The sequence below is a fragment of the Pongo abelii genome, chromosome 4, assembly GCF_028885655.2.
Source record: "Pongo abelii isolate AG06213 chromosome 4, NHGRI_mPonAbe1-v2.0_pri, whole genome shotgun sequence".
NCBI lineage: Eukaryota > Metazoa > Chordata > Mammalia > Primates > Hominidae > Pongo > Pongo abelii.
Window position 1 is genome coordinate 136,663,238 of NC_071989.2, and position 23,492 is coordinate 136,686,729.

Genomic DNA, 23,492 nt, shown 5'->3' on the forward strand with positions numbered 1-23,492 from the left:
TGACCTCATGATCCACCTGCCTTGGCCTCCCAAAGTGTTAGGATTACAGGCATGAGCCACTGCGCCCGGCCATGAGTGAGTTTCTTAATCCTGAGTTCTAATTTGGTTGCACTGTGGTCTGAGAGACTGTTTGTTACTATTTCCATTCTTTTGCATTTACTGAGGAGTGTTTTACTTCCAATCGTGGTCAATTTTAGAATAAGTGCTATGTGGTGCTGAGAAGAATGTACATTTTGTTGGTTTGGGGTGGAGAGTTCTGTAGATCTCTACTAGGTCCACTTGGTCCTGAGCTGAGTTCAGATCCCGAATATCCTTCATTTTCTGTCTCACTGATCTGTCTAATATTGACAGTGGGGTGTTAAAGTCTCCCACTATTATTGTGTGGGAGTCTAAGTCTCTTTGTAGGTCTCTAAGAACTTGCTTTATGAACCTGTATTGGGTGCATATATATTTAGGCTAGTTAGCTTTTCTTGTTGCATTGATCCCTTTACCATTATGTAATGCCCTTCTTTGTCTCTTTTGATCTTTTGGTTTAAAGTCTGTTTTATCAGAGACTAGGATTGCAGTCTCTGCTTTTTATTTTGCTTTCCATTTGCTTGGTAAATATTCCTCCAGCCCTTTATTTTGAGCCTATGTGTGTCTTTGCACGTGAGATGTGTTGCCTTTTCTATCTGAAGTCTTCAATCCTCCTCTATGACTAAAGTTGACAAATGTAGTAAATCTAAGTCTTTGTCTTACAGTTTAGGCTTTGTATATCCAGTTCTTTGTTCTATTGTGGGAAAATGTTTGGTTGTTTAGTACTTTTTTTCTAGTTGATTTTTTGGGCTCTCTTCAGCAACACCAATTATACTGATGTTTATAGTTTTTGTCTTTTCTCTAATGGTGTTAATTTCTCTTTCCTCTTTCCACTGTTATTATCTCAGGCCCTTTCTCTATCCTAGCAATTACATTTTCATCTGTATGTCCTCTGTTTTTTGCTGTTTTTATTTAATAATTCTCTTATTTTGCTGTATTGGTCCCCATTTCTTATTTCCCTTGATTCTACAATCTCCCTTTTACTCTATAGCTCTTATAATCTCTATAAACTTCTTCAGCTACATTTATGATTCCATTAAGATCATATATGGCATAAAGTACCTATGGAAAATTTGTTTTATTTCTTGAGTAGTTTTCTTCCATCGTGGGTTGGTTCTTTAGCTGATTTTGTGTTTTTCTTCCTTTCGTTTTCACAGAATGCCTGCATAGTTGCTACTGTTTTTCAGCTTGTATAGACACTACTTGGCCTGCTCTTTCAAGAGCTTCTATTTACTTTAGTACAGTTTAAATAACATCTCTTGATATCTTTCCTTCTTTATCAGATCTCTTGATATCTTTCCTTCTTTATCAGAGCTTTATGTGGAAGACAGCTAGTTTTGGTTTCATTAAAGCTGTATTCAGTCGCCCAAAGTTTCATACGGTGGAGGGAGAGAAGATTGAGAATAGAGAGAGCTCCTCTGGGCTCTATGTTGATGAACTTGGCCTTTGCTCTCTCCTCAGAAATTATAGAAAATGGTCTGTATGTAAGTCCGTTCCATTTAATGGAGTCCTCTCTCATGTTCCTGTAAGGGCTCCTCCAGATTTTATATTCCCCCATTTTGGTGGAGTTTACTGGGAAATGGCCACTTTCAATAATTTTTTGAATTCTATAGAAATTCTGAGACTTTGGTGAGAAGTGGATGCTTAGTGGAAAATATTCATCGGAGGATCACGTATTTATAATAAGATGGGTAGACAATAAGGGATTAAAATAGTAAATTCAGGAGCAACTGTCCAGATGACCCAGACCTTGTGGAGAGGACAGAAAAACAAGGAGAATGGACAGAACCATGGAATTACATTTTTTGGATCTCGAAAGCTGGTGTTCAGCTGAATGGAGCAGAGGGGTCCAACTGAGGGTGAACTACAGGTGTGCCAACCCTCAGCTGCCCTGTCAGTTAGGAGTTTCTCTCTGTGGTAATGACATATGAGAAAACTAGATGTGAAGGAAGTACAGTAAACAGTAACTATTTAGCACCATCTTGGGGGAGAGGGAAGTTCTGAAAGGGCCTATGCCACCCATAAAGTAATACACAATTAGGAAAGAAAAATCCTGTCTGGGTACAAAGAATTTATGTTGGTGAAAGTGGCTACTGCTGACCTGTTCCTTCTCCCACTAACTCTTGTCAAGCTGATGTAGATAATAAATCATGTAATTCCACATTTACATTGATTGACATTTTCTACTAATTCTACTACTAAGCTTCAGTGCTTAGAAGAAACCAGGACTGGGAAAAAAAGGAACTCACCCTACAGCTGCCTTATATAAAATGGATTAGATTCTGCCCAATCTTGTGGGTCAATGTAGAAGCACGAATGCTTTCAGTTTCTAACTTCATCTTCCCTATGGCCAACTGTTCATCCCCTTTTTCTGAGTCTCTCCAAATTGGTTGCTATTTCTGGAGAATTTCATGAACTTTTGGCTCACTTTCTTTCTTCAGTGCCACTTCTGATGGTGAAGCAGAGTTGGGCTCCACTCTGAACCACCGCAGGTTGTATAATTTGGTTTTGTTTAGTTGACGCTGATGAATTGTGTGTTTGTGTGTGTGCACGTGTGCCAGTACTTGCCAATTCTGTTCATTCTGGTTAGATACTGATGTGGGGGAAGTTTTTAATCTGTTTTCATTTTATCATTTTTGCTCAGCAGTTAGGTATTTTTTTTTTTTTCATGAGGCTGCATGACTGGAAAACTGAGTTCTTTTGTTGGTTTGTTTGTTTGTTTTTGTTTTTGCTTTTTTTTAGACTGACTTTCACTCTTGTCCAGTCTGTAGTGCAATGGCGCAATCTCGGCTCACTGCAACCTCCGCCTCCAGGGTTCAAGCAATTCTCCTGCTTCTGCCTCCTGAGTAGCTGGGATTACAGGCATGAGCCACCATACCTGGCTAATTTTGTATTTTTAGTAGAGATGGAGTTTCTCCATGTTGGTCAGGCTGGTCTCGAACTCCCGACTTCAGGTGATCCACCTGCCTCGGCCTCCCAAAGAGCTGGGAATACAGGAGTGAACCATCACGCCTGGCCCAAACTGAGTTTTTTTTAAAGGTTTTCTGTGAATCATAAATTCTGCTGAAGCCCTATGGTGTATAAATTATTTTCAATCTCTCCTTTCTTCCTTTATATTTTCATATAGTCCCTATTCATAACACATTGATGGCTTAAACTATATATAATGTGAATCGAGTTTCTAATTTAATAGAAAATCCAAATTCTTTTTCTTGGAAAGATATCATACTAGGCACAAAGACCCATTTCTAGGAAAGGTGGATGATGTCATCACTTAGAATAAGGAACCACTAGTATTAAGCAAAAGTACAGCCCTTGCTGAATCCCTGAAGAGGACTTCCATTCCCAGACATACAGACAGCAGTCTCAACCACGAAGGTAAATGCCAAAAATGAGCTTTTTATGATTTTGATAAACACAATAAATAGTGGTAGTTGAGACAAGTAATGGAGCATACTTTAAAAGCTGAATAGTTTCTCCACATGTCATTCATTTAGTGATAAAAAAGAGAAAGGAGAGAAGAAATGGTTAAAAAAGAAAAAAGAATGAGCCAAACTTCCAACTACTGGCTCTCGGCCAGGAAAACTTCATAAGAGATGAAAGCCGCCTTCATCATTATTCATTCGGCAAAATAATCCACGCTTAAACGAATGACTTTTATATGTGCAGCATGTGCTATGTATTCTGCTTCCAGGTGGAGCTCGTTCCAGCCCTTGTTGTGGTTTCATTTACTGTGGTTGATCCAACTTGAAAATGAGCTGGAATCCTGGTGACCCACCTTGGCAGGATCTGCTGTCTGAGGCTGGAGTGAAGCCCATCTCACACTCGCAGCGATATGCACCCGGGACATTAAGGCACTGTCCGTTCTCACAGAGGTTTATGTTTTCTGCACATTCATCAACATCTGTGTAAAAAAGTAAATTACATCTCTGTTAAGTTCCAAATTTCATGACACGTTTTCTCCTTGATCTATAAATAGATCAGTTTTACTGGCTTGACTTAATGCTCATTAACATGAAACAACAGTTAATCACATTCACTTAAAGGAGGGTATCAACCTGAGAGAAAATCTATTTATCCTGCCCCCTAACATTCAATTGTAATATAATTAAAGAAAAGCTATTTAACCTGCACCCTAACATCCAATTGTAATATTATTAATAGGAGAAATGCAGACATCTCTCACATTTGTCTTGTTTCTCTTGTCAGTAGTATGTCAACATTATTTAGATATGAAAAAGAACATTGGAATTAATCTTAAAATGGTGATCATTCTTTGAGAAAATTATAGTATTCGAATAAACAACTGGCTTTTTCACTAATTCAAGTGTTTTAAAGCAAATTAAAGACACTATGGGAATGGGGAAAGTTTCTTTCATGTCATTGCAATCTTATAAAAATACTCCTATCTTAATTACACAAACAGACATTACTCACAGACCTTAAAGATAATTTAATTCTATCAAGCGGAATAAGAGGGAAGGAAAAATCAATGTTTAGTGAGGGTGTCGTTTGCCATGTGCTGTGCTGGTGGCCTGACATGCATTTTTTCACTGAATTCACCAATCTCCTGAGGTTTAGAAGAGGAAGAACCTGTGGCTAAGAGCAGCCAAGTAAGCTGACACAGCCACTCTGAGCTAATAATGCATGTTGACTGAGCCAGGATCTGACTGCAGATGTGTTTGACATGAAAGCCACGCTCTTTCCTTGACACCACAGCGCAGAGAAATGCCAGGAAAGATGCAAAATCTAAGGCTACAAGTTATGAAGCTTTAAAACTGAACAAACATGTTTCCTTAAACGGGCATTTGAAAATGATGAGGCTGCATTTTTGATGTCAAGAATTTGAAATAAATTTAGTCTATCTGTTAATTATGGGTTTAAAGTGTGTACTGAAAATCAATTGAGAAACACTTATTTTATAAACTGAAGAGTACTCAACTTCACGTCCAGCAAGATTATCTAGTCTTATACATGCATATAATGAGAGGATGCTTTATCCTCAAAGAGTATGAATGAACAGAAGCCAAATAGAAGCTATTATTTACTGAAATTTTGTGATGTGTTCTTCTAAGTCCTTTATTTGTATTATTCCATTTAATCCTTTCAATGCCCTGTGATAAACTACTGAGACTTTGATAAACACATTAAATAGCAGTGATTGGATAGGTCATATATCCTATCTTAAAAAGCTGAACAGTTTTCCCATGCCATTCATTTAGGAACAAAAAAGAAGAAAAGAAAATTGTATTATTACTATTGCATTTTAAATCAGGACAGACAAGTTAAGTAATTGACTTATGGTTACAGGCAAAAAATGGCATAGGCAAGATTTGAATCCAGGTAGTCTGATCCAGACAAAGCCTGCGTTTTTTTAACCACTGTGTTACAAATGAGTAAGATAAAATGGCGAGTCATTAACAGTACATGATTGTTACAAATGCCATTATTTGAAAACTTCCAACAATATATTTGGAAAGTCATTCAGGTTTTTGTGTTTAATGTAAGAGAAAGATACATAGTCACCTGCAAGTCAAGTATAAAAAAAGAGGTAGTTACTTTTGTCTCCTTTGATTATAATTTTCTTCAAATGAGGAAGCATATAGAGTGTTCTATGACCATCCCGTCAGAGCACACCTCAGGACTGTCACCCACCTGAGCAGGTAAAGCCATCTCCAGTGAAACCTTCGGAGCAGGCACAGCGGTATGAGCCCGGGGTATTTACACACTGAGCATTGATGCTACACTGGTGGGTTCCGTTAGAACATTCATCCAGATCTGCAGAACACAGCAATAAAGTTCAGAAATGAAAATGGAACATTTAAGCACCTGGAAAGATTATCGTTTGTCTTAATTTACATATAAACTGGATAAATGGCACGCATTTTAGTTTGCAGGATCACAGTTCCAATTCGCTAAGCTCTCAGACCCAATGTCCAATGTCCAGGCTATAAATGTGGGCCAAAATTATGAACTCAAGCATTTTGTTAGATATCTAGTCAATGTGAATTTTTTAACAGCTTAAAGCAACCTAGTGTTAGATCTCATTCTGACTTCTACTGAGGGTGAATTTTATTAGTGGTTTCCTTATCAGTAAAGCAATCAATATTGAAGGTGATACTGAATTTCAGAGCAGGAAAATTAACAAAGAGTTTTCAAGTTTATTTAATAGATGAGGAAACAGAGATATGATTCTTGACCTCATGGAACCCTTAGTCTAGTAGAAAAGACAGATGTTAAACACAGAAAAAAATTAAATCTTGCTATATGTGCCATGAAGAAAAGTTACAAGGTGTCATGACAGAATAAAAAGGGCATCTGATTTGGGCTGCAGGAACAAAGATGCCCCCATTGAGGAAGTAGTTTTTAGTTAACATCAGACCTGAGGACGAGAAACAATTAACTTGCTGAACAGAGGTGGGGAAGGATATTCCTTGCAGAGGGACGAGCGCATGGTAAGACACCAAGGAGGAAAAGAGCTCAGTGTGACTGAAAAAATGAAAGGAGGTTAGAGTGGCAAAGCAGAATGCACCAAATAGAGGGTGATGGACAATGAAGCTAGAGAGACAGTGGAAACCCGCAGCCAAGGGAGGGAAGCTGAATTTTATCCTGAATTCAATGGGTTATAGTGAAGACTATGAAGAGATCGAATCCATGGCTTAAAAGCTTCCTCCTGCTGCTACGTGGAGAATGGATTGCAGGAGGGCCAGAGAGGGAACAAGCCAACATACCAGAGGGGGTTGTTTTAGCATTCAACAGACACCAAGAGCGAGGGCATGTGAGAGAGAGAGAGACTCTCTGGTTGGGACTAGAGTAGGGGAAAGAAGATGTAAAGGAGAGGATGAATTTGGGTGACATCCTGGAGCACAGGAGGCTGGACACAGCTGAATGTCTTGTATCAGAGGCAGGCTGTCTTGCAATAGTTGGCCAAAATGACAGATGGACAAGAAGCACAAAAATGGGAGGCCAAAAAGAGAAAAAGAGTAGGCACATGGGGCTACAAAAATGGGAATGAGGGTATGGTTGAAAAATTATGATAGTAACCCTGGAAAGATGGCTGGACTAGAGGCTGGCGCTTCACTAAGCCATTGCAGGATGTTATTTAGCAGTTATTTGGAAGCTCTGATATTTCAAATTCTATAGTCAGCACATAAACTTTTGATAAGTATGAAATATTTGAATGGATAAAAAAGTATATATTCAAATTAACTTATAGTTTTGGTAAGAGATCTTAAAGCTATTCTTTAATCCTTACTGAGGGGCTATATGATTTTTGTAAGTTATCAGGGGGAAGTGAGTTTAGCTTGCTTTCTTTTCTGTTTTAAATTGACCTAGAAATTCTTACTAGTTGGAAAAATGCTTTATTGTAAGGCATGTGAAATACTAAGCATATTACACAAAACTGTGAATGACACTCAGGGTATATTCTAGTACCTTCCCTCTCAGATATAAAAGACTTCTTAGACTCTGGCTCAAGAACCATAAAACCTGGAGAATTTGCCTATTTTTTTTCTTCAAATAAGACCTCTTGGAATGCAAGAAAGCATTTACAATTTCCTGTAAGAAGAATTCTATTTTCTAATAAGATGGTGGTATTGATGACTTACTACAAACTTAGGTTATCTGAAAAAACCTTTTCATTGCTCTCCATTTATTCCACTGGATTTTAAATCTCACTGATTACTTCTTTTAAAAGATTGGAAGAACATACTAGTCATTTTTCATCATACAGCTGTGTTTGGATCACCAGCTGCATATCAATTTTTACTGAACAACAACACATTAAAAAACAGGTGCCAAGGCATACTGTTGAAATTTTGGTAATTTATATTAAGGGTAAAGGAAACTCTTAGGCAGGAATAATCTTGCAACTAAGATAACCTTTTTATAAAGGAATTAATAAAAGAGCATGATTCTACAACTGTGCAAAAAAGAGCCTTTAAAAATTTGTGCCTTAGCAAAGGATATTTACATTTGCAAACTCACCAATACACTTGATGCCATTTCCAATCCAGCCTTCTCTGCAGCTACATTTGAAGCTTCCTGGGATGTTCAGACATGAGGCATGCATGTCGCAGTTATGAGCACCAATTTCACACTCATCCACATCTGAGAAATCATAATTCATAAGAAAAAAATAAAAATACAAACTAATTAATTCTACTTCCAAGTAGATTTTTGTATAGGTAACATTTTAAAGTAAAGATGCAACTGTATGGAGAAAATAGGAGCCTAACTAACTTTTATTTTTAATTTTTGTAGGCTCCAAGAGGACTTGGAAAATTCATGATCCTAATAAAACAAGTTCTTCCCTAGAAAGAACTGTCAGCCACTTTCCAGTAGAAGAGAGAAAGACACAGCAGTGTTGCTCCCTGGCAGGTACGTGTATTATCCTGGGGCCTTCTTCCTTGCCCAGACTCAGACACAACTCCATAAAGAGGACATTTGATTACAGATCAAGAGAAATCTTATTTCCAATAATAGACGGTGCTATTCCTTCCTACTGATATTTATTACGTATTTTTCATGAAGATAAGAATCTAACTTTTAAAAAAAAGCAATAGTTTATTCTCTTTAAAATTACATGATCATTTGTCATTTAAAAAATCAATATAAATATTCTACAGAATTTTAAAAAAACTATTCATTTAGATGTATATTTTTATTTCTTCTATTTATTTGAGATTATAGAAAAATATTCACTGAGAATGTTATCTGGAAAGTAGCCAGATGCTTTCGCCAGTGTGTGTGTGTGTATTTGTGTGTCTGTATACACACACACATATCCCTATATATGTATGTATAACCTATGTAGATTTGGTTCTCCAAAGCTTTCTTGACTATAAATAGTAATGTGTTCTATCTAGTTCAACGATTACATCTTATAGATGCTGAAATCACACACACACACACACACACACACACACACTCTGCTGGCTTCACATCAACCCTGTCAGTGGTGAATATGCAGAGAACACCTTCTTTTATAATCTGCCCATTACTGGAGGGGTCAGCTTAAGGGCTGGGTTGCACTCTAAGTCTTCCACCACCTGCCTTGAAAAAATATCACACGTAAGTCTTAAATTGAGCACTGAGGAATACGTGATCCAAAACCTTGACCCCGGCACATCCTAGCCCCACCTGCATGCAAAAGGCTAAAACTAGTTAGTAGTAGTAGTAGAGAAAGGGAACAAAAGACAAAGTGGGCAAAGTGAGCAAAGAAGGAAAGTGAAGAGAGGAAAAAGAGAAAGGCAATTTGGGCACAGAGAAGAGAAGACAAAAGCAAACAGAAGAGCAAACAAGACAGGAAAAGATGAGAGAAAGGAAGAAAGGGAAAGAGTCTCAATGAAACTTGATTGATTTTTACTAGTTTAAAAGAAGTGCAGAGGTAAATGGCAAGCGGGATCCCCAGGTCTTTTGGTGCTCTTTGTACATGAATGTCTTCCAAGCAGGCAGCAGTCATACTCAGAAAGTGACTGATGCTGCATGAACGACTATTAGCGGTCAGGGCCATGGGAACCAGACTGCACTCCCACTCACTCACTCTGTCGCAGCCCACAGGCAGCCCTGCGGTGGGTGGCTCAGACAGCGTGCTACCACAGAGACCAGCCAAATCCATCACACATCCTATGGGTCACATACTCATCACACACACAGTCACAGTCTGGTGGCAGGTAACCGGTCTAAGAGATGCCAGAGAACAAATGATGTTGAAAGTTGGCCTTTGACATCTGAGAAGTTGAAATATAGAGAACACAAGCTTGAAACCTACCTGTACATCCTGTGGTCCCCTTCTTCACTGAGTAACCCAGCTGACAGTGGCAAATGAAGGATCCCTTTGTGTTCTCACATTCCCCAAACATGCAGACATTTGAATTTAGGTCACATTCATTGACATCTAGAAAATTTATTTTCAATATCTTAGTATGTGTTCATCACAGTAATTTAAAAGCTATCTTCTACACTGAATAGCATAATACTGAAATACACAGGTAAGATCTAAAATATAATCCATCTGCAAATCATCGTGTTGTAGATAAATATACTATCTGCCTTTAGAGATTTTTAAAAGTTATTCTTCCTGAGATTTTATAGTTCTGGTAAAATGATTTGAATTTTTAAAATAACAACTGAAAAAGCCTTCCTTTTATCTTGCTTGTGTGTGCATGTGGGTGTGTGTGTGCATGTGTGTGTATAAATGTTTATCCTTTCGTATGATACCCACCAATGCATGTTTTCATGTCCATGGAGGCCATGAAGCCATCATAGCAGAGGCAGCGATACTCTCCAGGGATGTTGGTACACTGGCCGCCATCACAGATATCAGGATTGTTTTCACATTCATCAATGTCTGATGATACAAAATCAGCATTAAATGAAAATAAAAATGTCGTTCATCAATCTCAAATGTTTTTGTTTTCTATCTGGTTCCACTTGGTAATATCTGGAGCCATATTTTCAAGAAAAAATTAGTTAGATGTACAAAGCCTGTGTGTTTTCCTTTCTGTACCTGCACACGATCTCCCATCTGGCATCAGGGCATAACCCTCACTGCAGCTGCATTCGTAGCTTCCCTCTGAATTTGTGCACTGGGTGTCACAGCCTCCATTCATTATCATACATTCATCAATATCTGTGAAAACAGCATTGCAACCACATTGTCAGGTCTGCTTCCTTAAAAGGAGTTTTCTTCTTTTTAAACAGATAATGCTAACGTGGCTTTGAATTTTTCTCCCCACTATGTGTGTTGATTGAACATTATCTTTCTTAGTTCTTTTACCTTCATTTTAGGCAGCATTCCATGTTTAAGTGCAGTGCCCTAAGATTAAATAACTCAGAAAAAGAGGAACTATGGGGATTAGAGCATTTTCTACATTAAGATGAGTGAGTCTGCTGCAAGACCACACAATATCTGAGATCTGCCCCTAGTCTTACATTCATTTTTGGGACAAAGGATTTGCATAGCCTTCATTATAATTCAGCACCAAAAGTTTTCCTAGGCTAATTTGAGACATACGAGTTTCAGGCCTGCTTGGTCTCCCCTTACCTGTACAGCCCTGGCGGTCTGGCGTAGCCTGATATCCAGGATTGCAAGAGCACTGATAGGTTCCAATCATGTTCACACATTTTCCATTTCTGCAGAGATTGTCACTCAGGGAGCATTCATTAATATCTATAAAAGATACACAGAAATAATGCTTTACACAATGTCCACTCACTAAAGCCATCAGAAAGGTGCTTCACCAGAGCAGTGGTCTCCAAAGGGGTTTGTGTACTTCGCGAGGAAGTGAAATGTTCTCCTGTGGGGTTGAAAGAAAATGCTGGATTCTCTATTTCCATCTACAACAATACTGTTGAGTAAAGCTTTCTACAATGATGCAACTGCTCCCATATCTATGTGGTCTAATACACAGCTGCATGTGCTACCAAGTACTGGAAATATGGACAGTATAACTAAGGAATATTTAATGTTATTTAATTTTAACTGAATTTACATAGCCACATGTGGCTAGTGACTATCATGTTAGACCACACAGGTTTCACATATGCCAGAACTGAAGCTAAATACTACTTAATATATGAACTTACACTGGCACGCTCACCTGGTATATATTAGATGGTGAAGTGTTGCCTACATGATTTGAAGTATCCTGATGGAAGACTGATGGTTCCACAAGACAGAGGCATGACAACAGGGCCCTCACGTATTTAACTGTTTACACTGTGTTATGTTTCGTGTGTCGGGATAGTAATCTACAAATCACACTGCCTGTTTTAAAATAAACTAACCCCTATAATATGGGCAGATGCCTTAAAAATAAACTAGTACCAATAATGTAATCACAAGATAACAGAAGAAAATGGCAGAGTGATACGCTTCCTTATGTAAACTACTTGTCAGGTATAAGATAAGGTAAAAAACAGTACAATATAATCAGATATAACAAGAAATTCATTCCAAATTCTCAAAATAACCAAGAAGATTATATGGCATGGGTTTATGCTTATGATCACTAAGTGTATATTATACAGAAATATATATTTTATATTCTGCATTGTTCCTTTGGGGGATACGTTTTTAAGCTGTAAGATCCATGAAAACCAAGTAACAAAGTAAACTTAGATCTGTGACTCATTATACCTCAATATGTTCAACCATGAATAAATATTCTGTAATTATTAGTGTGAAAAAGCCTTTTGTACCACTATTAAAATGAAATAAGAACATAAAAACCTTTTCATTTATAATTTTAAAATATCTATCTATGACAAAATTCACCTCATATACTAGCAAAGCAATACATATGGCTTATAAATAAATATATGTGTATTGGAAAGGTGTGCTCAAATTATATTTTGAAATTTGGTGTGCAATCTGTTCTATTTTAGGCTGTCTTATTTGCTTACAGTTTTAAGAAAGAGTTCCTATGAAGAACATGCTTTCTGGCTAAAACAAAGTTTTAAAGCCAGTATACTAGGAACATAGTAAGTCCAGAGATCTTCATGTATTGTGAAAAGCAATAGGTTGCAACGCCCAAAGACCAGTCATTAGTCTTCTCATATCCTTTCTGGCATCCCTACAGAGCTCAGGGCAAATGAGGAAACCCAGTGTTTCCATGAGAAGTGGGTTAAGGGAGCGCCATGCTCACACACGTGCAAGCCGATCGTGAGCAGGCATGGGCGTAGAGCGGAGTCTGCCAAGTGGACGGCAAGATGCTGGGCAAAGGTGCACAATGCACAGGGTAGCTTTCCCATTTTTTCCTAATGGAGGATGAAACCACCAGGACTTCCACAGGGCTCCTCACACAGGGACCAATCATGTGGCTTGTAATAAAAAAAGAGGCCAACCAGAAGAATGCCAGCTCATTTGAGTGTGTCACCCAAGCATCCACTAAAGACACAGCCTGCATCCAGATGTAGGGAATCTCAATTTCCACCTTTTAATAAGCTAGATTTCATGTGCTCCTCAAACAACAGGTTTGTCAGAACTGATGCCTGGTCTTTACCAGTTGTGCTGGGCAGGTTTATGTGCTGAGGAGATAAACTCACCCACACAGTCCTCACGGGATGGTGACAGCTCGTGTCCCAGTGGGCAGTCACACTGAAAGCTGCCCTCAGTGTTCACACAGGTGCCACCCCTACAAAGGAGAGGGTTACGTTCACATTCGTCAATGTCTGAAAGGTAAAAACGTGAGATCCATTAAAGAACTCTGAGGGAAAAATATTCACACATACAGCGTGGGAGAAAGAATATTATCTGATGTGAGAGTGTGAGTTAGTGTAAGAGAGATGCTTCATAGGAGATGGGATAACGCTTTCCTCACTCTTCCTACGACCAACAGGAAAAACTAAAATTTCTACTCTTAAAGGTAGTAAGCTTCCAAGAAATTTAATTGCATGAAATGAGCAGGCTCACAAGGGGTAGAAATAAATAATATTTGCTTTATATCACCCCGGACTCATGATATATTGTTGTCAGTTATCCTGGTGTCTACAACGCTAATCAGGGTGAAGGAAAATCTTAGACTTATAACCTACTATATCCTATAAGATAAGCCTTATATTGTACTGAAAATTAAACAGTGGGCTAACAGGTTGGGAATACCAAAAGGGTTTGTAATAGTACACAAATAAGAGCAATAACATGGGATTGGCATGACTGAATACAAATCTTGGGGCCACCACACGATGCCATGCATTTTAAATTAGTCTCACCTAAGTAACTAGTCTGTGTGATTTTAGATTCTATGAATAAACAGGATCCAATCTGAGTATCTCATTGCCATGAAGGCACCAAGAGGTTGGGGCTCCCCGAGAGCTATCCAGGAGCGCATTTCCTGTCTGACATTTAAATCTCTTCTCTCTCTCACCACAGATCCTGGCCACACATGCCGTTCACAGCCCAGAGATAAGCAAAGGTCATGCGCGCGAATGAGTCTGTGCTAGTATGGTTTCAAGCTGGCGAGGAACAGCTCACGGTGCTTACCCATGCAGTTCTTCATCATCATGAAGCCACTTTCATAGCCTTCGAAGCACTCGCACTCAAAGCTGCCCGGTGTATTGACGCAGATTCCACTGCCACAGAGGTCAGGAGAAATCCTGCACTCGTCGATGTCTAATTCACAGGGTTTAAAAGAAATTTAAAAATTGAATGAGATAGACTTGGCCTTCCCAGTGAAGGTGCTGCACGCTTGAAAAGTTGGGGAAATTGCTGGCTAACAGTACAAGGGTATGTTTTCAGTAGATCCAGATAGAAGGGGCTGGGGCCTGAGGCACATTCCTTTCCCCAACTGCCAAAACTGCCATGCCAACAGGCAAGTGGTGCCTTTTCACCTTTAAAAATTCTGAATTGTGTATTTGTTTTTGTGGCTTAGAAATCGTAACAGAAAAGGGGGGCATGGTGACTCATGTCTGTAATCTCAGCACTTGGGGAAGCCCAGGCAAGAGGACTGCTTGAGGCCAGGAGTTTGCAACCAGCCTAGGCAATGTAGGGAGACCCCATCTCTACAAAAAAAAAAAAAAAAAAAAAAAAAAAAAAAAAAATTATTGGGGAGGCTGAGGTGGGAGGATTGCTTGAGCCCAAGAGGTCAAGGCTGCATGGAGCTATGATGTATGATGGCACCACTGCACTCCAGCCTGGGTGACAGAGGGACAACCTGTCTCAAAAAAGAAAAGAAAAAGAAAAAGAAAGAAATGTTAACAGAAGGATGAACCCTGCAACTGTGGTATGGATTGAATGAGGCAGGTGGTAAATGAGGCAGCCGGGCCCCTATGGAATGAAACCTCATGTGTGACTGGAAGACAGTGCTGGTCTACTACACTAGCCCATGCCACCCCAGGTTGGAGCGTGTGAAGGCAGGGCCCCTGTCTCTGTGCAGGAGGGACTGGCAGACCCCAGAGAGACAGGTAGCCACGACGGACCAACCCTGAGCCAGAGGGCACACACAGGGCAGGGCCACGGTGTGTGCCCCAATTTGTGTTTTTGTGTCATATTTGGATGTAAAGAGCTTATTGATTTAGTAAGCCCTTTGGTGACATGAGCTGTCACCAACACCTGAGGACTGTGTGGGTGAGTTTGTTTTGTCTTTTTATATATTACAGTAAATAATCTTCAGCATCTATATTCTCAAACACAGGGTTCTCTGAGAAATCTCCTATGCTTATAACTAACATTTTTAATAGAGAAGTCATGCCTATATAAAATATGTTTAAGAAAACTTGGCCTATTTACAAATGTTTTAGTTCAAAAATCAAAAGTTTTTAATCTAAAAATCTGTCAACGGGGAAAAATGCCCCACCACGATCTCTTTATTTTGATGAATTTAATTGTGAAGTTTTAAAATCACAGGATTTAGTGCATAATTTGTGCATGTTCTCTTGAGAGGGGGGTCTCAGTCTCTGCTTTCTGCCAGCTTTTACTTAGTTTTTCTGTATTTATTTCTCCAATTACAGGAGTCTTTATTTCTCTCATTACTGGCCATGCGAAAAAAATGTAAATACTTTCTTTTAAACAAACATATTAACAGAATTTATTGATTCAATTAAGTAGCTAACAATATGTATATTAATTTTCTTTCTATCTATCAGTATCTAGGAACTGGTGTTAAGAGCCATATGAGGAATGTGTTCTAGGGTGGAGCAGGGACAATCTTTGGCTAATGTGATGTGGTGGGAGTTTCATAGTATAAACAGTGTGGATTCTAGAACCAGATACCTGGCTACAAATCCCAGTCTGTCATCTACCGAGAATAGGGCCTTGGGAAAATCATTTAGTCTCTCTGTGCCTCAATTTCCTTATTTGTCATAGAATCCACCTCATAGAGTTAAATGAATATTTGTTAAGTGCTGAGAACAGTGCCTGTCTCATAGAAAGTGCTCTCTCTCTCTCTCTCTGTCTCTCTCTCTATATATATGCAAACTTCTCTGCTAAGAATTGGTAATTTGGAGGGTGTGGCTTTTGAATTGGTTCTTGAAGGCTGTACAGAAACGCTAGCTTTAAAGATACAGAATAGGGAGGCAAGAGATGAAGCGCACCAGTGAAGAGAAAGGAAGCATTTCAGGGAGCAGTAAGCCACAGACTGGCTGGACTGGAGAGGCTGACAATGAGTGTGGGTACAGGAGGGACCCGTAGGATCACTAAAAGCCCCCAGCACGGGAGGAGACCGGCCCTTCCTGCTGTGAAGATGAGAGCCAACAATTTTCCATGGAACTTCACATTATATCCACAGCAATGCAGCCCTGTCAGTGTGTTAGAGACATTAAGCAGCTTTGGCTAATTTCACAACAAAGGAAGAGGTGGGGTCAGAACTGGAAGAACCCTGAGCTTCTTTATCCAGCACCAGGATTGCCTATACCAGTGGAAGTTGTTCAGTGGGAAGTTACACAATCCAGCCCTGCTTGGATGGTTAACCTGGTGGTTGTGGCAGTGAAGGATTTGACTGTGGGAACTTAACAGGTTGGGAGATCCTGGAGGAGTCTGTGATATAGTAGATACTGTGATATAGTAGATACTGTGACATGTCACCCAGGTCCTTCTTCAGGAAAGAAGGACTTACTCCCCCTCCCCGTCAGCTATTGGTAGTGTCGCTGGCAGAAAGCCCTCAGATGCCCACTATTCTAAGAGGACCTCTTCCCCCATTCCCTGGGCAGCTGTATCCCAAGATTGGTCTTGCAGGTGCCTAACTTCATGGCTTCCATGCCCTACTCAAGGCAACTCTGATGGGCCATCCCAGTTCCAGAACTCCCAGTGGCATGGGCTGAGGACTTCAGTGGGACTGCATCACAGCCCCGTTTCTTTCTCTGCCCACTTCTGCTTTCCTCCCTTCCCTTCCTCATTGTTCATCCCAGGAGCAAGCCCCAGTAAACTTCCTGAATGCTCATCTCTGCCTTGGAGTCTGTTTCTTGAGGAGCTTAACCTGCCTCTGTCTGAAGAAATATCACAGGTAATTGAAATGGCCAGTTTGATGAAAGAATTCGCATAACTTTTTCACTTTGGGAGAGACAGACGTCAAAATTCAATTGGAGGCTTCAATCCTGTTCAAAATTATACTCCTAATGCATACAGGGAAGTCCCTAGTAGCAGAAAGTACAGGGTAGGGGGAAGAGCAAAGAAAGATCAAAACAAAGACAAACTTTCCAGATGGGAAGTTATAAATGTGGGAGTCAAACTCAGAAAGAACAGAGAGAGTTAGAGACAGGATCTGGGAGTCAGCTCAGCAGAGGCCATCTCTGAAGTCATGATGGTAGATGAAACTCTGAGAGGCAAGACGCTGAGTAGAGGACTCTGGCAACACCCAAGAAATGGGAAAGGCAAGAAGAATCTGTAGAGGTTAGAGAAGAAACATCATCTGCATAGAAGGATGATCAAGACTGGAAAATACCACAGAAACTAAGAGAAAAGAAAATCTCAAGGAGAGATTTGGCAAGCAGAGAGGTCCAGGAGAGATGTTTTAACACCACAAAGATGTTTTGCAAGAGTAGATGAGTATACGTGTATGTGCCTGAGTGACAGAGGGCAAAAGTCAAAATTACAAAACAAATGGCTGGTTGAAAGAGAGAGGTGAGACTTAACAGCAGGAAAATGGGAAGGTAGCTTGAGAGAAAAGAAGGGCTGAGGAGATATTTTGAACCTGTGTGTAAGTTGAGGAACAGGAATCAGGGAAGAGCAGATGCTAGAGAGAGGAGAGAGGAGCGAACATGCTGAGACAACCTAGAGCAGGAGCTGGGAAGGAGGGAAAAGAGGACTTAACCCCAAATCCAGGTAGAGCATCACACCTCATTCTCTGTCACCAGAGGAGAGGGAGTCGGGGATAAAGGAGATTTTTTTTTTTTTTTTTTGAAATGGAGTTTTGCTCTTGTTGCCCAGGCTGGAGTACAATGGCACGATCTCGGCTCACCACAACCTCCGCCTCCTGGGTTTAAGCGATTCTCCTGCCTCAGCCTACCAAGTAGCTGGGATTACAGGCATGTACCACCATGCCCGGCTAATTTTGTATTTTTAGTAGAGATGGGGTTTCTCCATGTTGGTCAGGCTGGTCTCAAACTCCCGACCTCAGGTGATCTGCCCGCCTCGGCCTCCCAAAGTGCTGGGGTTACAGGCATGAGCCACCACGCCCAGCGGGATACAGGAGATGTTATCACTAGAGAGGAGGCTGTGTGAGAAGGATGCAGGCAATCAGATTTATTCTCAATGAAAGAGAACAATAATAGATGGGGGTGGAGGGTAGAGGAGAGGGCATGTAAGTCAGGGAAGAGGTTTAGAAGCCGTGCTGAGAGGAATTCAGAAAATGATGAATGGGGGTGAATATGAGTGTTGTCAAGCAGCTTCGAGGACTTGGAGGTGAATGCAGGAATCTCAGGCAGCGCTCCTCAGACTCTCCCAGCAAAGCACAGCAGCCAGAGAGGAGAAAACAGGTGAGGGGATGAAGCTTTGGAGACTGGCACAGGGCTTGAGCAGACTTCAAGGCAGCAGGACCGCAGAAGGCCACAGGGACAGCTGTGAAAAGCTCAGAGATAGCCTTGGCTAAGCAGGCACAGGAAGGAGCCAAGAAAGACGCTACTGTGAGGTCAGGAAGAAGGAGCAGGCAGGAGGGAGTGCGGTAAGGGGAAATCCCACGGAGACTACGAACAAAGAGAGTGCTGAGAACGAGATCCTGAAGACACAGCTCAAGGGTCTGGAACAACATGGTATACTAATAGAAAAAGTTAGAACTTCGCATCTTTTTCAAAGAGAATGTTATGGGTATGGATGGTGACTGAAAACTAATATTAAGATTCCTGTTCACAGATGAGGAAAAGAAGTAATAACTCCTATATCACAAACCTTAAAATCTTTAAGAGAACACTACTCAAGTTTATATAATTCTTGTAGATTTAATGACTGTATTTCTTTAGTAGTCATATATTTTGAAAATCATACTTGTATGCTGTTCCTAAATATAAAACAAACAGCATTTTCATGCTATTTTGCAGTTCTCTCACAATGAGTTTATTTGGAGAACTGGTTTAAGTGTAGGGAAAAGAAATAAAAAAAATTTACAGAGCTGGATGCCGTGGCTCAAGCCTGTAATCACAGCACTTGGGGAGGCCAAGGCAGGAGGATCACTTGAAGCCAGGAGTTTGAGACCAGCCTGGGAAGCAAAGTGAGACCCCATCTCTTAAAGTAAATAAATAAATAAATAAATAACCTTTTAATCAGCTGTGCATGGTGGCACACACCTGTGCTCTCAGTTACTTGGGAGGCTGAGGTGGAAGGACTGCTTGAGCACAGGAGTTTGAGGTTACAATGAGCCATGATCATGTCTCTGCACTCCAGCCTGGGCGACTAAGTGAGACCTTTTCTCTAAAAAAAATTAATAAATAAATAAAAATTTTCATGTTCTCAATGAGAGGATTAGCTTTTTAGGGCAGTCCTTTCAAACAGAGTAAAGGAAAGACAGCCAGAGTTTATCAAATAAAACAGCAGAACCATCTTACCTGTGCAGTTTCTTTCCTCCATGTCTAGAGCAAAGCCACTATTGCAACGGCATTTGAAGCTTCCGATTGTATTTCTGCACTTCCCATAGGTGCACATCCCAGGAAATGCTTTGCATTCATTGATGTCTAAAAGCAGAATAAAGCCAGAATGTAGAGCCGGTTGATATAAACGATTAGGTCCATCACTTTAAGTTAAAAATCTATCATGATGGACAACAGTAATGCATCCAAGTAAAAAACAGGGCTACTAAATGTTTCAGTGATCACACTGATATCACACAGGAAGTTTCAATATGGTGAAAAAGAGCTTATATTCTTTTTCTTTTTTTTTTGAGACGGAGTTTCACTGTTGTTGCCCAGGCTGGAGTACAATGGCACGATCTCGGCTCACTGCAACCTCCACCTCCCAGGTTCAAGCGATTCTCCTGCCTCAGCCTCCCGAGTAGCTGAGATTACAGGCGCGTGCCACCACGCCCGGCTAATTTTCGTATTTTTAGTAGAGACGGGGTTTCACCATGTTGGTCAGGCTGGTCTTGAACTCCTGACCTCAGGTGATCCACCCACCTCAGCCTCCCAAAGTGCTAGGATTATAGGCGTGAGCCACCACGCCCGGCCAAAGATTCTATATGCTCAAGAAAGAGTTCTGATCCCTTTATTTCTCACTACTTGTTTTATAAAGATAAGTGGGAATAGGTAACTTTTTGCTACAGATGTAGCTATCAGGGCGACATCTCCGGTTGCAGAGGAACAAAGAGTAGAAGAGAAAGATAAGCAATCTGTTTTATCTCTTTACTTCAATGCCATCTTATAGAGGGGATTTATACTCTTGGGACAGAACATTGGTCACAAAACCTAAGTTTAACTGAGAAAATAAAGTGGGAAGTCAAACATTTAAAGCAAAACCAATTCTCAGAGAATGTGGAAGGCTTCCTGTTGGTGAAGAAGGACCAAGCCGCTGGCCGCAGGCAGTTACCTTTGTAAAATGGCCGCCCAGTAAGAACATCGCCTCGGTTAGCAAAGCCAGCCCCGCGGGGGCACAGCGTCTCGTATTCCTTGGTGCCAGGTTTGGGGCACTCCTCACACTCGGTGCCCCAAGCCGCCCCGACAGCACAGCAGCAGGCATCCATGCGGAACTTTCCAGGAACTGGGTGGATGCATTCATCTTCATCCCACTTCAAGTAACACTGCTCCATGCGAATATCTACACCGAGAGCGAAATCACAGGGTGAGGATGAGTTGAAATATCCATTGAACAGTCACATGTCAGGCGTCTGCTCAGCACCAGGCATCACGCAGGGCCCTTGTGGTGTACTGGCGGGCAAGATGCAGTCCCTGACCTCCTGGAATGGACTCCATAATGACAGTCATTTAAGGAGAACAAAGGTGAGATCCTCTTCAGTCTTAATTCTCACAAGAAACCCTCAGGAAGAAAAGGTCCTCTCATGACATGACTCCTTCATGTCTATTATTCCTTTTTTGTATTGTTCACTTTAGAAAAAGTAAGATGATTTTAATGATAATTCTTCCTGTTCAGAGAATTGCTTCAAGTGCCTTTTAAGCAGCCCTGTCAGATCCCATTCATAAATAGTAAATGATCGGCTATAATCTATTTGCCAATTTGTTACAACTATTAAGATCACTACAAAAGAAAGTGTTATAACATTATTACATTTAAAGTTTTTTTTTTTTCTCCTGCCAACTTTACCTTTTGCATCATGGTTTTTCCCTGGATTATGTGAATTTTCCTTTTTAAGGGACCAATTATTTGTTTAAATGTCACATTTTCCCTCCAACTTCAAAACAGACCAAGATTTCAGTGCTTAGCCTGTGCTACCTAGGACCTTAGAATATCTATAAACAGTCACCTACATCTAAAAATAGAGTAGACCAGAATGGTCTATAAATAACATGTTCATCTGTTAGCAAATAGATTTATTTTCAAATCATACTAAAGCACTTGGCTGTTTAATTACAAATATGGATAATGAGTTTGGAAAAGGTTCCTTAATCAAATAGCATGATTTATTTGATAAGAACATTTTAAGACATTAAATCCTTTCCAGAGGCTGAAAAATGTCTAAAAGAGGGAATGAGATCCCTGATGGAAATGTACACATAAAAATTAATGTTTACTACTTTAGTTACTGTCAATATTGATTCTTTCAAGTTCTAAAAGGTAATGAGTTACATTTCTGAGTACTGGAATTAAAAAGTCCTATTTTTTTCTTTCTTTCTTTCTTTTGAGATGGAGTCTCGCTCTGTTGCCCAGACCAGGTGTGGTGTGGTGGCTCATGCTTATAATTTCAGCACTTTGGGAGACTGAGGCAGCTGGATCACCTAAGGTCAGGAGTTCGAGACCAGCCTGGCCAACATGGCGAAACCCCATCTCTACTAAAAATACAAAAATTAGCTGGGCATGGTGCTGGGTGCCTGTAATCCCAGCTACTCGAGAAAAATTCCTATTTTTAAAGAAAAAATAACTGTGGTAAATGTTTATTTTGATTCAGCAGACTGAATGTAGATATCTACAGAAGGTGATTCTGTCTTATATATCTACATTAACACAAACCAAAAAGCCACATGCTTTGCCAGTGTGAAGTGTGATAGTAATCCAGAGTCTCATTATCACAGGGCTCTGAGGGGCTAGTCTCCTTATAGCTGGTTCCATCCCACATGTCAGCAGGTAAGTAAGAATCTTCTCAAGATATGAAAGTCTTATATAAGTACAGGTGGCCTAAGAACTCTGGCCTGAGTCATACTGTGAGGTTACTGAAGAAACCTGCTCAAGAAGCTCAAGACAAACTAAAAATGTACCATTTCATAGCTTATTGGAATAAACTAGGGTGAGAGGGGAAAGGCTTCTGAACTATGCATGTAAAAAGTTATAACAGCCAGGAAGAGTAATCCTGTCTTTAATACTGAGACCTCTATGGATGTTTATATCGGGAATTAAAAGTCAGCACACTACTGAGAACTCTATGTTTATATCAGGAATTAAATGTCAGTACACTGGCCGCATAAGGCCTATCAATGCTGCGATTGTCCTTGCATGGAAATTAAAATATGAATTTGGAAACCTTTGGATGGTCCATGTTCTCGGCAGTTTGCTGCAGTCCCCACTGCTCCCTGTTGTCGCTTCACTCATTTATATGTTACATGCTTGGCTCCTGCAAGCATCTGAGTTTGGGATGCCTGATTCAGATGAGGTTCTATCAGAGCATTTACCAAAACTTTAGTTCATAGAATACTTTACATTTTCATATGCCAGTCACTTCTTGAAACTTTCTCACATCCCCAGACAGAATTAATTAATATAGCATAATTCAAGTAGTGACAAAAGCATTTAAGCAAAGTACAAGGATGAAGAAACCAACATATCATCTTAGAATATTAAAAAATGCTTTAATTTTTTTTTTTTTTGAGACAGAGCCTCACTCTGTTGCCCAGGCTGGGGTATAGTGGTGTGACCTCGGCTCACTGCAACCTCTGCTTCCCAGGTTCAAGCGATTCTCCTGCTTCAGTCTCTCGAGTAGCTGGGATTACAGGCATGCATCACCATGCCCAGCTAATTTTTATATTTTTAGTAGAGACGGGGGGAGTTCCTCATGTTGGCCAGGCTGGTCTCGAACTCCTGACCTCAGGTGATCCGCCTGTCTCAGCCTCCCAAAGTGCTGGGATTACAGGCGTAAGCCACCACCCCCAGCCATAATTTTGAATAATGTTATCGAAAATTTATTTTGCTGAGTAATAATTTACAATCAATGATATATCTTCATATATTATAGCGTTTCATTATAGAAGGTAACTTGATTTCATTAGTCATTTGGCCATACTGATATTATTATTTTTATCATTTTCTTTTTTTAAAATTTCAATAGTTTTGGAATATTTTGTCATTTTCAAATGACACCTATTTCTAAACATTGTAGATCACTTAAAGA

At 40.2% G+C, this 23,492-nt stretch overlaps 1 protein-coding gene across 2 annotated transcripts in view; it reads right to left on the reverse strand.

Annotated features, from left to right (window-relative positions):
• Positions 1-23,492, reverse strand: part of FBN2 (fibrillin 2) — a 283,862-nt gene that overhangs the window by 66,892 nt on the left and 193,478 nt on the right. For both annotated transcript variants that reach the window (XM_024246978.3, XM_054555893.2), the window contains 11 exons: positions 20,525-20,752; positions 19,552-19,677; positions 14,063-14,191; positions 13,126-13,251; positions 11,123-11,248; positions 10,586-10,708; positions 10,301-10,426; positions 9,848-9,973; positions 8,062-8,184; positions 5,731-5,853; positions 3,854-3,979 (listed from right to left, as the gene is read on the reverse strand). In XM_024246978.3, coding sequence (XP_024102746.2) covers positions 3,854-3,979; positions 5,731-5,853; positions 8,062-8,184; positions 9,848-9,973; positions 10,301-10,426; positions 10,586-10,708; positions 11,123-11,248; positions 13,126-13,251; positions 14,063-14,191; positions 19,552-19,677; positions 20,525-20,752 — 1,482 coding nt within the window. The remainder of the gene's footprint in view (positions 1-3,853; positions 3,980-5,730; positions 5,854-8,061; positions 8,185-9,847; positions 9,974-10,300; positions 10,427-10,585; positions 10,709-11,122; positions 11,249-13,125; positions 13,252-14,062; positions 14,192-19,551; positions 19,678-20,524; positions 20,753-23,492) is intronic.